Source organism: Vanacampus margaritifer, chromosome 2 (genome assembly GCF_051991255.1).
Source record: "Vanacampus margaritifer isolate UIUO_Vmar chromosome 2, RoL_Vmar_1.0, whole genome shotgun sequence".
Taxonomy (NCBI): domain Eukaryota; kingdom Metazoa; phylum Chordata; class Actinopteri; order Syngnathiformes; family Syngnathidae; genus Vanacampus; species Vanacampus margaritifer.
In genome coordinates, this window is record NC_135433.1 from 31,075,659 (window position 1) to 31,091,626 (window position 15,968).

The 15,968-nt window shown below is 38.3% G+C and overlaps 1 protein-coding gene across 2 annotated transcripts in view; it reads right to left on the reverse strand.

Moving 5' to 3' along the window:
* Positions 1-10,728, reverse strand: part of col15a1b (collagen, type XV, alpha 1b) — a 43,148-nt gene extending 32,420 nt beyond the window's left edge. The window contains exons 1-2 of one of the 2 annotated variants that reach the window (XM_077559086.1): positions 10,701-10,728; positions 8,201-8,265 (exon numbers count right to left, since the gene is read on the reverse strand). Coding sequence is in view for 1 of the 2 variants with exons in the window: in XM_077559085.1 (XP_077415211.1) it covers positions 8,201-8,265; positions 8,491-8,501 (76 nt within the window). In the remaining variant the exon portion in view is untranslated. Of the gene's footprint in view, positions 1-8,200; positions 8,266-8,490; positions 8,635-10,700 lie in introns of those variants that run through there. The other variant, XM_077559085.1, reaches the window with a different exon arrangement.
* Positions 10,729-15,968: the final 5,240 nt, after the last annotated feature.

The following is a 15,968-nucleotide window of genomic DNA, read 5'->3' on the forward strand; positions in this document are numbered from 1 at the left end:
TTCTAGTAAGGTGAGCAGGAGCCCATTTCTCTCGCACTTACTTCTACACTACACACACACGGCTCGCGCGCACACACGCTGTAGCAACTAATCAATGACGCCAGTGTTGAAACTCAACTTTTCTCATGCCCTTCCCCCAGCTTCCTCTCACTCTTCCACTCCCCCTTCGATGTGTTTTCATTTCATATTTCTAGACCATTTTTCAGCCAGGAGCGGAAGAACAGCTCTTTTTGGAAAGTCCAGTCCAGACAGTCCCGAGTTAGAAGAAAATCTATCATCGTTTGGAGAAAGGGGACATGGCATGCATTAAATAGAAACAACTAAAACTGGCATCAGGCACTTTTCATGACTCCAAGAGAAAGTCAAGTCTACAACCATTTTTGGTTTGGTTGAATGAATTAAAGAGCTTGCGGAAAGCCCCTCAAACACTTGCTGGTCACATGGCCAGGTGACATGTTACATAACGACGTAATATAGTTTAGTTTAAGGTCATTTATGGCTAAGTAAGTGTTTAAAAAAAAAATAATATTGTAAGTTTAAATTGTGGGAAACACAAAACAGATCTTTAAAGCAGATGGCAAAGCGAGGCAAAACAATAAGAGGAAAGGTGAAATCACAAGAAGAGACTGCCCAAGGGGAGCATTAACCCAAACATTTGACCCTGCGTACAATTCTGCTGTGGCCTCTTCTTTTAATCTTATAATTGTTTCTACACCAACGTCAGCAGAAATCCGAGTGCAAGTTGTGTTCATACAGAGCCACCTGAGTATGGATGGCTAACAGGATTTAGATTGCCTGATGTTGAATGATGCTTTATTATGTTCTCGTTGTTGGCTGGACGTTATCAAGGATCTTAAAAAAGACGAAAAAGAATTCTGTGACAGTCAAGTATTTCTCCTTCTCAAATTGCTATTTTTTTGTAAAGCTTCCCCCCACTATAATGTAAACACAAAATGAAGTTTTTAAAGGATAGTTTTATTTACTAAGAGAACAAAACTTTTCAAAACTACCTGGCCCTATGTAAAAAAGTAGCTGTTCCCTTTGTTACATCTGAAGTAGAGTCGTGATTGCTCATGACCTGAGCCCTGAGCAACTGTGATGTCATTTTCAGGTGACAGAAAGTGGCAAAATGGCCGTCCCTGAGATTGATAAAAACGGGTGGATTTCGCTGCTTAGTTCATATTTAATAAAAGTGGTGTTAATCAGAATGTTGTGTTTAGACTATAAGTCACATTTTTATTGTAAAGAAAATTTTAGGGTTGACATCCAGTTAGCGAAGTCCACCACTGGATGACGGCGAATTTTCTCCGACTTAACGAGGACAAAACAGCCATTTTCTTGGTAGGCCCCAAGGCTCGGCGGCATCAGGTTTCATCGTTGTTAACTCCCTTTTGTGTAAAACCCAGTGAGCACGTCAGAAACCTACCGTAGGTGTGATTTTAGACGAGACACTCAACTTTGAAATTGATATTTCTTCTACTTCCAAGAAGCTAAAGTTAGATCACTTTTATCTGTCTCAGAGACTGAATAATTGGTTCATGTATTCATCTTTAGTCGTTTGGATTACTGTAATGCTATCCCCCCCCCCCCCCCCCCCCCCCGGGTTAACAAATCAAGCACTCAACAAACAAAAGCTAGAATTATAACAAAAACAAACGAGTATAAATACGTCACTCCAGTTTTTAAGCCTCTTCACTGGATTCAGGTAAGTATATAATTTTTTTTAACTCATTCACTGCCAATGAGGGCTATAGACGTCAAAAATTCATTTGAACTATTTCTATTAGTTTTACTTTTTTTTCTCCACTTTTGCTAGCAAGAGTATGAAAACCTAGAAAAAATCCATTGTGAATTTAGAACAGATATAAAATTTGTGATTAATCGTTATTTAACAAGTGAAGTCATGTGATTAATAACAATTACAAATTGTAATCGCCTGACGGGCCTAATTTAAAACATAAATAAAAATAAGGGCAGTTGAATCGTAATTAATCGAATGATAATTTTATATCTGATATAAATGTACAATACAAAAAAATCTAGGTTTTCCTAAAAAAAAAATTCAATGAAAAAAAAAAGTTCAACTAATAGAAATAGTTCACATGAACTTTTGACGTCAATGGCAGTGAATGAGTTAAGATTTTACTTGTTTTTAAGCCTCTTAATTGTGCTGCCACGTGTACAGCACATTCAAAATCAGCTGAAGGTGCTTTTAGTTATAATGATCCAGACTTGTGGAACCCTTTGCCTTTGGAGCACTGATCATCTCCAACAACATCTTCCTTTAGCTGTCATGTCATATCTCATATCATATCGTATATCATATCTCTTCTCACTAGCTTTTAATTTAATTCATTTATTTTTTTGTTTTCTTATTGTATTGTTTGCATTTTAAATGTATTGCCATCTTGCTTCTTGAGTTTATGCTTGCCATATGAAATGAAATGTGTGAACACAATTCCAATTGATCAATTAATATGCCTTTAGAATACATAATTTAAAAACAATAGCAACAGACCAAAGTCTCGTAGGTAAATTCCAGGTTTCCGTATCTTACCAGAATCCCGAGTGAAAGGCTATTAAGACAATTGTCTAGGTTGAGATGAGCATGTTATTTGGAACACATTCTCATTTGCTTTCTCAACATCACACTGTAAGGCTTACAGTATACTGCAGATAAAGGAATGCATTGTTTGGACTTTGGAGATCAGAGGTGACCATCTGCAGAGGGCTTGTTTCCATGACATCGAGTGTCTCGGACTGTTACCCCATCCCGCTTCCCAAATCCCCTGCTTTCCATCCTGTCACCCAAATTTCACCCCCCGAAGAGCACAAAGAGGTCATCCAGTGATGTTTTTGCACGGGCTTGTGCCTAGAAAGAAAGGCCAGCAATCTGCATGGTGACAGACATTTACTGTGTGGAATGAAAGACAACCTTCAGAAAAAATGTAGCAGGAAAATATTATCTCATATTTGCTGCACAGTGTCACTGGCAGGGTACCATCCACAGCGTGCTCACTTGACAACACTCACTATTGTTTAGAGCTCTAAACAGCTAGTTGAAATAGTCAGGGGAACCTAGGGTTAGGGTTAGGTTAAATATTTCATGGACAGATACTATAGGACAGATGATCTGTTTTGTTCATGGGGTGGCATGGCTCAGTGGTAGAGTGGTCGTCTCCCAACCGCCAGGCTGTGGGTTTGATCTTCATCCTTGGTGACTTTGCTGAAGTGTTCTTGAGCAAGACACTGAACCCCCATTTGCTCTCAGTGGACCTGGCAGTGGGCTGCGTGGCAACAGCCGACTACTGGTGTGCTTACTTACTTACTATTTCATTTTGATTGTATTTTCTCATCAGTAAAACTCAATTGTCAACTAAACTGCCAACCGTACAAGTCCTATTGGAGGACTGTCTCCAACCGTACGTTACGATGTACACTCTAAAAACAGTTGGGTCAAAAATAACCCACCTATGGGTCAAAAATGGACCGATCCTCTACTTGGGTCGAGTTGACCCAACTTTGAGTCAAGAAATGGGTCTTTCAGCGTAAAACAACTCATAAATATTGGTCAGATCCTTTACTAGGGTAAAAAAAATTTTTTGTAAAAAAACAACCCAGAAAGTTGGGTCAAATTGACCCATAAATGGATCGGTCCATTTTTTATCCATAATTGGGTTACTTTTGACTCAACTATTTTTTTAGAGTGTACAGTTTTCTGCTACTGATGATGTTGATTGGTCAGATATATGGAAGATCCCCTCCCCCTCCCCCGCCCTCCTCATGTTTTCCCAGTGAATCAACCGTCATCAAGCAAGTCCATCAAGTCTGGTTGACAAGCGTTTACTGGGTATTTAATATACTAGGTTTCTGTGTACTGTACTTGCACAGTGGGTGTTAGTATACTAAAGGAGGCTACATGGTTCTAGTGAGTCTGGCTTCCCACACACCCTTCTTTGTTTTACACCATTAAGATAAAATCAGCCTGTCAGTCAGCGCTGGTCCTTGCCTTCAAGTTTGTTATCAACACCCACTTTCATCTATGATGCATTTTTTCAGACTTCAACAAAGTCCTGATAGAGTACACGTCATTGATCGAAAGACTGCCATTTCTCATTGGAATAAAGCCATTGAGTAATTTAAAGCATAACAGGACTTGTTTGGCTGTGTTTTAGCAGATCATTTACTTGATTATACATTAAAGTTCTGTTGGTTCTCATTCATCCTATGTTAACTGTAATATTACTGTCAATTTGCTCATTTCTAAATTCATTCTGGGTCTAATGTAGGACCAAAAAAAGTATGCTAACATTAATGCTAGCATTAATTGTATTCATCACAGACTCTAGATAAAAAACGTAAGTAAAAAAACGTAAGTAAAAAAAAAAAAAGGAAAAGAAGCAGCTAACAATTGGAACATTATTTAAATTTAAATTTACAGTGTTAAACTCCTTTTAATTCCAGAAGTTTATTTTACGAAAATATTTATTTCTGTTAAGTATATTAGTAGGCCCTACATTGTATATAAATAATATAAAAATGACAGGGACGCATATACAATTACAGATTTTTTGCAACTATATGACCTTCAATTAGTAGACAGACATTCTTTGTAGCCTTTCTGCCCCAAAGCATAGCTCGTGTGACACACACAATGATAATGATTCATGGTTAACTTTTCAAAAGTAACCATGGAAATGGAGATACAAACAGCAGCTACTCACTTTTATACAATAGATTGAATGAACAACATTCAGCAACCAACCTTGAAAGCGAATGTGGTCAGAACCCTTTTCACGTTCTACTACTGCACATCAGAATTATTATGATTATTTTTACTCCTCATTTTAAAGTACATTTCTTTAACACAACGGTGGGAACTTCAGTTCCGCTTTGTCACATCCAATCATGGAAAACACAACACAACTGTTTTCAAAGTCCTGTCTTCGGGGATTCAACTTTCCAGTGAATATGCATTAATATCCCGTTACATTATTACCTTTTACAGTTGTTCCATTGTGCCCAACCGCGTTCCAGTCAAAGTCAATGTTGCTCAATTGGACACATTCTAGACTCTGCCCGGAGTCAGTCCAATCCTAATACTTTTTGCTGACGACATTTAGGTGGAGCCTCTCTCATCTCATAGGTGACCGTGCCATGTTCTGTCTCACGAAATGTTTAATGTAGCTGGCAACCAATAATGTCAAGGGTGGAAACTGGTTGAAAAGTACAGTAATAGAGTTAATGAAAGAGACCAAGTACTACTGTATGTACGGAAAAAGTGATGCAAGTTTTCTCAAGCTAAACATGAATATAAAAATCATAAAGCAAGCGCTATACTGTAATTAACCAAAAACATGCGCTTAATTATAAATTCAACTGCAGCAGTTAAGTGTTATAATAAAATCATGTAGAAGGGCTAAAAATTGAATCATTTTCACTGCAAGTGATTCAAGTGACAATTGAGTAAAAAGGTGAACAAATCGGTGAGTAGAAAACATCCATCCATTTATCCATCCGCCCATCCATTCGTCCATCTGCCCATCCGTCCATCCGCCCATCCATCCGTCTATCTGCCCAGCCATCCATTTATACATCCATCCATCCGTCCATCCATTTATCCATCCGTCCATCCATCCATCCATTCGTCCATCTGCCCATCCGTCCATCCATTTATACATCCGTCCATCCGCCCATCCATCCATCCGTCCATCCGCCCATCCATCGTCTATCTGCCCATCCATTTATCCATCCACCCATCCATTTATACATCCGTCCATCTGCTCATCCATCCGTCCATTTATCCATCCGCCCATCCAGCCGTCTATCTGCCCATCCATCCATTTATACATCCGTCCATCCATCCATTTATCCACCTGTCCATCCATCCATTTATCCATCTGTCCATTTGCCCATCCATCCATCTATTTATACATCCGTCCATCCGCCCATCCATCCATTTATACATCCGTCCATCCATCCCTCCATGGTCTGTAGAAAGCCAAGTGCAGGGCAAATACATATATACAGCCATTCACACTTGACATGGACACCTATAGAAAATTAAAAATGCACATTTATGAAGGAAAGCAAAGTATCTGGAGAAAACCGATACAAGAAAACTCCACACACGAAGGCGAGAGATGCAGGCAAGATTCAAACCTTGAACCCCAAAACTCTGAGGGAAACATATTAGCCACTATACCTACCATGCTCACTGTGCAAGAAGCAGCAAAAAGGTGTTATTTCGGAAAGTGAATTAATTCTCATTGCGCAGCATTTTTAAATGAAAAGAAAGCACACAAAAGCAGTGAAATATGGTTTATGCATTCTCAAGCCACATTAGGATCACCTGCACGTGCTTCCTATGTCACAATTTTGTACATTTGACATTTTCTCTTTTCTTTTTGTTTTGTTTTCAAACAAGTGTTGAAAAGGGCTTGCTCTTTTTGACAATGCAATGCAAATGACTGAATAAACATGATGTTTTTGGGGTCTCCTGAAAACTATTGATCTTTGAGGATTATGCTCGACACCAGCGATATTTTGGACAAGTTGTATTTCCAAGGAAAACAATGCTTACATTGATTGCACAGAAAGAGAGATGAATGTAACCACACCTGCGGTGTTTTGTAAATCCGAACATTGGCCGTTACTGGGTGGTTCCTCCGAGCCTGGCAGTCCTTCTAATAAGCTGTTTATTGTGTGGAGAAAAAATAATCGGACCATAAAAGCACTAATGTTTCCATTTAAGTCTGCATCATTATGTACAAAAAAAAATCTAAATGGAAAGTCATTTCCCTCATCAATTGCCAAAATGTATAAGCCCACACATTTGAACATACATGATGTTAAACTAGCCCGAGGAACTCACTGTGTAAAAAAAAAAAAAAACTTCTGTGACTTACTCAAACACTCAAGCAACACGCGTAAGGATGTGACTCTGCTACAACAACTATTACAAATAGACATGCGCACATACACAGCGCCTATTTCTCACCCTGATGCAGCATTTGGCTTGTCTGCCACCAGCGTGGAGATGCACGTGCGCATGCATGCACATGTAGGGAAACTTGCCCTGCTGCCAAACAATTTTTCCCACTGAGTTGTACTCGTTTAAGAAGCTCACTGCAAGAGATAGCTCAACCAAAATCACAACAGCAGAGGTGTTAAAATTAATTGGTTTACCTTTTGTTTTTATGTCATTCGTTTATTTTAATAATTCACTAATGATTCATTTCTTATTGTTATAATCTATGTAATTGAATATATTAATCAATTATGTATGTATGTTTGTTTGACAAAATATTTTTACTTTAACAACAGAATTTATGCTCATTTTGAAATTTTATTAATGACAATTCATTATTAATTTCTTAAATTTATTCTTTCTTATATAGCAGTTTTGACTTCTTTAAAAAAATATTGACATTGAATCAATTAACACAATAACACATTCTTTAATGAGATAAAGACATAAAAAATGACTAAATACAATTCAAATCTGAACTCATCCATCCGTCCATCAATTCTCCGAACCGCTTATCCTCACGAGGGTCTGAATGCATGAAACAAATATTAAAAAGACTCTTGTTGTTTCAGCAGGTAAGTTGAAGTAGTTGGCCACTTGGCTATTTAGGAATTTAAGATGGAAGAAAACTAAATGTATTTTCTACCATCTTAAACCTTTTTTGGCACTCTAAACCCTCCATTTCAAGAAAAAGACTTTCCCCAATATTTTTGAGTGTGTCAGAAATGTTTTGTGCGTTCACCCAAAAGAACATGTAAAGGTCAGTGAGGTTGCAGATGGGTGATGACCTGATGCCTCACAATCTCTGCTGTAGTAAGGATCTTCCTTAAACTGTTTCTACAACACTAGAAACATACACGTGTCCAAAACCTTTTGGTAAAATGAAGAATTTAGATTAAGTGGGAAATTATGTTTCTACTCCAATTTTTTATTGATTCATTACTAAGGCACCTCTGTCTAAAGGAGAGTACAGAATGCAGTGCTTTGGGCGTCTGACTCAAAATGATAACTCAGAAGAAGCCTTTAGAACACTTTTGCTGCTTTTAACAAAAATTAAAGTCAGGGGGTAATGTTCCGTGTCTGTGTTCTGTTTCAAAATGAAAGTCTATAATAATCACATTCTCAAGATCCATAAAGAATTGACAGCCTCAGAAGAGGCATGAAGATTACCTTCCTCAACCTGTGAAGATGCAGTACGACAGCACTGGAGGACAACATGAAGAACTAGAGGCCACCTGAGGAGACACATCAGCCATTAGAACCATTTTGTTAAGTTGAGATTTGAATGGAAAAAGTTTGAAATTTGTTAAACGAGCTTTTGTGAGAAAAGTTGAGCTTGTCAAAGGTGTGCTGACGTATGACTGAGGGCCTTTGAGAAGAAGTCAGTGATGTAACATCCAAAGTAATACAGACCACCTCATTTATATGAAAACGCTGTAGCAAAATTGTAAATGTCTTACCCTTGCAGCATTTTGGGAAGAGAGGATTTATAAATCCACGAGACAAGTCCAAGTGCATGTGTGCGATGAAATTCTGGCTAAATTTGTGCTCCCCCTGTCTCACAGCTCCCTCTCTCCCTCTCTGCAGTACAAAAGCGCTCTCAGTTCTGAGCTGAGTCTTCAGGCCCACAGAGTTGGGAAATGTGATTCCCTTGGTGAGAAACCCCACCCTTAACCCACTCAATTGACCTGCCCGCCCCTCACTAGGTTACCACTCCAGTCAAATTTTCTTCATTGACTTTAGTATGACGCCTTTGTCAAGGCACCTTTCATTTGAACCTGTTACATTTGTCCTTCTACAGGATGCAACTTCATTCAATTGAATGATAATATATGACTTAACGGTGGATACATTTGTGGGAAAATATGACATAAGGGTTTAATTAAACAAGACGACCTCCATCTGCCTGCAGTGTCTAGAAAAGTGCTATATAAATCTGATGCTTAATATTTGATTATTATTTTTTTTTATCCCCTGATGACCTATTGACACTGCTCTACAAATTGTACTACGAATTTCGACATACTTTAGTATAATTATATTGACACCCAATAAGTCTCCCTACTTCACCTATCTCATGTGTATTATTTGGTCCTGCTTCTGGAGCAAGTGTTGCAAAAAATAAAAATTCTATGATGCCTAATGAACTTTCTAAACACATCGAGTGAAAATGACATCACAATTGCACAGGTAGTGACCAATCACAGTTCGCCTGTTTTCTGAAGCTAAACCACGATTGGTCGTTACCTGAGCCCCAACTGTGATGTCATTTTCAATTGACAGAAAGTGACAAAATGGCCACCCCCTGATAGAGAACACAACAGGGGGATTTTGCTGCTTAACCCATATTTCACAAATGCAATATTTATCAGAATACTGTGTTTAGACTAGTGGGAGCACGTACAACATATTATTGTAAAGAACATTTTTGGGTGAATTCCAAATTGTACACATCAGAGATCTTTGACAATCAGGGTAAACCAAGGCCTACGGACTAAAAATAAAAAAAATCTAATCTAATACGGGAAGAAACTCACTCATTATTTATCACAAACTTAACAAATGCAATCAAACATTATGTGATCCAAAAAATGTGTCCACTTCTTGATTAACTTGCCTTTGTGCCAGCTGAAGCCAAAAGGGCTCAACCGGTTCAGAGGGCGTCACTGAGAATGCCCATGCTGTGATGTTAACACCCCATTATTAGCAGAAGCAGGAATGATAATGGCCCAGAAGAAAATCAAATGCACCCTCTACTTCCTCATCCTCTGGCTCTTTTCCTCTTTGTGGAAAACATTCCCTCGCCAGGCAGGCCACTTTTGTTTGACCTCTTGAGCTCTTCTCCTAGATGTAGCTGTCAGATAAAAAATCTCCCCCAAGGAAAAGGATACTTAGCCAAAGCGGCACATGCTAGAAAACAATCAAGACAAAGACACCACCTCCAGTTTGGTATGCTGGGGAATATTTCCATTTCCTCACCGTCAGCATTAATAACCACTACCTACTAAACACTAGGTTTAACACCATTGTAATCATTGACCTTAAAGAAATATAATAATTAGGGGTGTCAGAATTAGTGCCTTATTTTAAGTCCCTTTAACGCCACTAACACTAATAACGCGTGATTAATGACCGCCCCTTACTTGGAAAGCCTGTACTGGGGGGATTCCAGTCGCAATGCAGCAGGCACGCCCATGTCAAAATTTAGCAGTAATAAATGTAATAAAAAATGTATATATTTGTGGAGACTGGGGTCAAGTTGTATTTTACAATTTTAAAAATGTGCAGAATTTCACAAGTTACTTCATGTTAAAGATTAGATAGTTGTTAATATGAAAAGACAAATGCACTGAGCGGTCACCATTGTCTTACAATTGCAACTATCCCATCTAGTGGCAGAAAAATGACCTAAACCCAAATCAATATCACACTCATTTTTTACATTACATCTTTTTAACTCAATTTTATTAATTATGAATTTACTGTAGCAATGACTAAAAGCCATATTTCTATTAATTTATAATTTCCTCCCATTTTTATGTTAGCAAGAGTATGAAAACCTTGTACATTTTATTGTACATTTTGAACAGATACACAATTTGTGATTAATTATGAGTTAACTATTGAAGTCATGCGATTAATGGGCTCTTTGCACAAATCCACTACTTACTGAACTCAGTATCACTTCTTCATTTCCGGTCATTCATGGTTAGACAAACTGATTAATCCAGGTGTGCCTGACCTCAGTAACCACGACGACAATGGCCAGACACACCTGGATTAATCAGTTTTTCCGATCATGAAAGACAGGAAATGAAGGAGTGGTATTGAGTTCAGGAAGTAGTGGATTTGTGCAAAGAGCCCATTACAGTAAAAAAATAATAATAATCGCCTGACACCCCTAACAATAATAATAATATGCAGTTCTTGAAGATTTAGCTAGTGACAGATACACCACAACAGATTTGAAAGGCTTCACAAAAGTATTTTCAATTCAGAATTTAAGGACATTTTGTGTTGAAATGCGGTCTCAAATGTATTTAAACCTCTGCTGGTCACTTACTGATCTAGATTCGGGCAGATTTGTCTTTGCTAAGTAAATACAACTTTTTAATATGCATGGCTAACTTGCAAAAACAAAAAAAACAAAACACTATTATGTCAGCAACCCCTGTGCCTAGATCCGGATGTTAGTCTCTACTGCAGTGGTCCATTTTCTTATTGCCCTCAGCCTCCTCTCAAAAATGGTCTCAGAAGCATTTTGTTACCTTCTTCACCACAGTTGCTGTTTGGTTCGAACATCTTGTTGTAACTGATGCTTTCCATGGCAGCTTGGTTTCCCCAGATTCCATTGGTCCTATTTTGAAGTGGAAACCTGACCGTTCCAAGCCAAGTCGAGTGGAACTGAGTAGACCGGAGCTGAGCCGAGACGATACTTTGGAGTGGAAATGCGCTACTAGTTCATCTGTATGTTTCCACCACTTGAAATTCTGTTTGATAGCAGGAGCGCTTGTGTGTCAGATTTTTTTGATACCGCTTATTTATTAAAAAAAAATTTGTACATGTAGTTCAAAATACTGAAAACTTGCACTAGTAGAGAGAGAGAGAGAGAGGGAGAAAGGGACAGATAGACAGATAGATAGATAGATAGATAGATAGATAGATAGATAGATAGATAGATAGATAGATAGACTCAGTATAATGTTTGAATTCAGAAGTTCAGGCCCCCGATGTAGGAGGCAGGAGCAAAAGCTCAAATTAACTCCAAAGAAAGCGATAACTAAACTAAGGTGTAGATAGATACCGACACTATCACACGATTACTGCCACATTGTGTTTTGTGCATGCTGACCCAGTAAACCAATGTGTGGCACTAACAAGAAACTATTCATCGACAGCCAAATGTCCGCTGGACAGACAAGGAGGATTTGGGGGAATAATTGATTTCTGGAAACTATGTTTGCTTGGGCCTGTTAGATAACAGATGACAATGAATATCAGGGACATATCCAAGAAAGTGAGAGCAATCAAGAAGCTTGTGGATTATTCTATACCAAACAATGTGCATCAAAGAAACAGGAAGGGGAATCAACGTAATACAAGCATCTTTTTGCCTTAACAATGTCCAACCATTATTTAGCTTCATTTCCTTTGTATATGCTGTACACATCCTGTTTAACCATTTCCTGTCTTTTGTCTAAATGCGGGAACAGATTTAAGTACAGTATGTCATGCATCGGAGGTCTTTTTTTTGGGGGCGGGTATCTTCAGCTGCAAACCAAAATTCACTGTGCTGCTGTTAGTGATATCAGCAAGATTCCTGTGTTTTTGTGATCTAGGTTTTATTCCTGTGTGATGCAATGAGAGCTCATGTGGCGTGTCGCTAAATACACGAGTTTAAGGATTTTTGGAGCTATATTGCCTCTTGAGTAGTATTGACCTTTTGCACGTGACGTCACAGCCCTCATGGGAACGCCCCCTCTGAGACGCTGGACGGCAAAAGAGCCACTTGCCCGTATTGTAACCATTGAATCTCGTACAGCGTAAAGTCCTTTATCTAATCGATTATCTTGCGGTCGGTTGTACAGGCACACAAAGGAGTAAACTAAATGTTGCTTTTTATCGCATACCTACTAATGAAGACGTTGATGGATAGCAGCCCACAAAGTATTCACGGATTTGCGGCGATCATTTTTTGCGAGGTTAGTAGATAAATGTTGTAATTAGTAAAAAATGTTCATACATTTCACTAGTAAACGTAGACTCTAACAAAGATTGTAACAGAGGTGTCAAATTGCGTGTTTCAAATCACATTAACGAGCCAGATAGTTAGCGTCCACTCCAACTGCACAAACACACAGCTTAGTTTTAAAATGCACCTTCTTCAAAACTATTAAGTGCATTTGACTGTTTAATAATGGGGGGTTTCGTCTTTGTGCTTGGAGTTTTTCACTCTGAAGCCGGAGTCATATTCATGAAATGACTGCATAGCTTGCCACTACGATAGTCATTTGTTCTATGCTAGTAAATATCGTAACATAACATCATCACAGCGTTTCAATACAGAACGGAATGTGTCAAAATAAGTCAGTTAGCATGATAAACAAATTTTACACCTTAACATTACAAGGTACATTGTCCCCCGGTGTGAGCGTAGCATCTCGTCCCAGAGACTCAGCCAGCGACAAGCTTTTCAATCAGCCCTGGTGTAAGAAGAGACGGACGGCATTGACTACATAATGAAATAGGTCGTGCGCTGTGAATTCCGGCAAAGTGGGCGATTTGATTAACTTGGTAAAACAGCTGGTAACAGAAGGTAAGGGGCTGTTTTCAAACTAGCGATCTCCAACTTAAGTAAATATCGTGCTCTATGAGTCCCGACTAAATGTGCAACTTCGACTGACAGGCGAACTTCGGTTGAAGTCGTAGATTCCATGGCTCGATGGGCAATAATAACTTTTAATTTGTAAAATAAGAGTCGCTAAGTCGCTCGCTGCTTCTTTCCGCCGCTAATACCGACGCTTGGCGCTGTGAGAGCTCACCCAGCATTGGAGGCTCAGCAACGTGTCGAGGAGGAGGAAGAAGAAGAAACGCCTGTCGCTCATAGATAAAGCCATCGCACTCTTCGAGCAGCAAGACCCAAATATTGAACGTTGCACAAAGGTTGCAAATCAATTGAATGATGCCATACAGTGCTACCCCGCATCATTTATGATGAAAAAATAAGAAAACTGTGCAATCGTAGTTAGATCGCTTCTTTCGGCCAGTTTCTAGTAAATCCTCCAAGGAAGATACTCATCAACCCTCATCTTCTTCTCCTCGACCCTCAACTTCTTCCTACATTGAAGTTACGGAGGAGGAAGTAACTTTTGAAGCCCATTCCAGCGACGACAAAGAACCTCTCATGATATAAAATTCCTCTTCCTCCTCCTCCTCTCCTTAAGCATCGAGTACATCTTCCAAAAGTAAGTTAAACTTCATTTTATTTATCTTATTACGTACATGTACATACTGTGTGTGTCTCTCGCTCTCTCTCTCTAACATACGTAGTACAGTACTGTACGTATTCTCTTTAAACATAAATTATAATACAAAATATAGCACTGAAGCAACTTACGAACAAATTCACCTTACGAACGATCGCTCGGAACGTAACTCGTTCGTAAGTTGGGGAGCGTCTGTATATACATACAGTCATTTATTTATTTAGACAAGGAAGTCTCGCCGACTTGAAAGGAGAGCTCCAGACTATTTGGTCCACTGTCACCTCAACTTGTTGTCAAGCAACTCAAGTCGCAAGTTGTGATGACAGTGGACAAGCCGGCGAGACTTTCATGTTTGCCAACCCGCTCTCGTGACCATTGAACGGCAGTTTGCAGCGATGGAGTCCAACCCAAGAAACACTTAGAACCACCCCCTCATTTGAATAACATTTCGTCCTGGCAGTATGGCGGAAAACTGCCAAAATTCTAAATAAATATATAAATAAATGACTAAATGTGAAAATAAAAACCGAATATAAAAAATATTATTAAAATTATATATATGTATTAAAAAGCAGAACATATTATACAGGGAATTCTTAAAATTAAGAACTGTAGAAGCAAAAAATAAATAATATACATTAAACACGTAAATTTATTGATAGCAACCCGAGCTCAATGTTTTTGAATCCTGCAACTGAAAAAGAGATTATTGATATGGTTGGGAAATCCAAGGGCAACATTTCCACAGACTGGAACGACATTGATATGTTTTTGATTAAGAAAGTAATTGATGTAATTGTAAAGCCATTGACCTATGTGTGTAATTTGTCCTTGTCATGAGGTGTATTCCCTGATAAAATGAAAACTGCCAAGGTAATCCCGATTTAAAAAGCAGGAGACAGAAGTCAATTCAGTAATTACAGGCCGGTCTCTCTACTCTGTCAATTCTCAAACATTTTAGAAAACCTTTTTGCAAATAGACTAGATAATTTCATTGAAAAGTATGAATTGATAAATGACAGTCAATATGGATTCAGACCAAAGAGATCCACATCGATGGCATTAACGGAGTGGAAGAAATAACCAGTTCTCTGGACCCCCCAAAAATATGCAGTAGGAGTATTTGTAGATTTAAAAAAGAAAAGAAAAAAGCATTTGACACAATAGATCATCATGTACTAGTTGGAATATGGAATTAGAGGAGTGACACTCAAATGGTTGACAAATAATCTATCTAATAGGAATCAATTTGTGCAAAAGGGAAATCACAAATCAACTCAACTGGGTATTACTTGGGGAGTCCCACAAGGGTCAGTTTTGGGACCAAAATTGTTTATGATGTACATAAACAACAGTAAGGTTCCGAAAATCTTAAAGTTTGTGCTATTTGCAGATGACACAAACATTTTCTATTCTGGGGACAACCTGCAGCAGCTTGGTGGTCATCAAATAATTAAATACACCTAAAACATGGTTTGACTCAAACAAACTTTCATTACATTTGAATAAAACCAAACTGATGTTGTTTGGAAAACGTAAAATAAACGCATAACTAATAATAAGGATTAATGACGTTCAAATTGAACGGGTTTATGAAAACTAGTTTCTGGGTGTGATTCTTGACCAAATCTGCTGGAAAGCCCATATAAGACATATTAGGGCAAAGGTAGCACACACTGTTGGATTGTTGGGAAAGACACATTTTAAATGAGAAAACAATGTATATTTTGTATTGTTCATAAATATTACTATATTTGAATTACTGTGTAGAAGTTTGGGGTAATACCTACAAAACCACAATACAATCATTATGCGCACTGCAGTTGCTACAAGTCTTTTCTTTTCTAATTGAGTTTCTTTGGATATCATTACTATTATTTATGGAGAACGAAAAAACTATTATATTTCATCCTTGTTTTGTGGAATAACTTAAATGTCTCTGTTATTTGTTT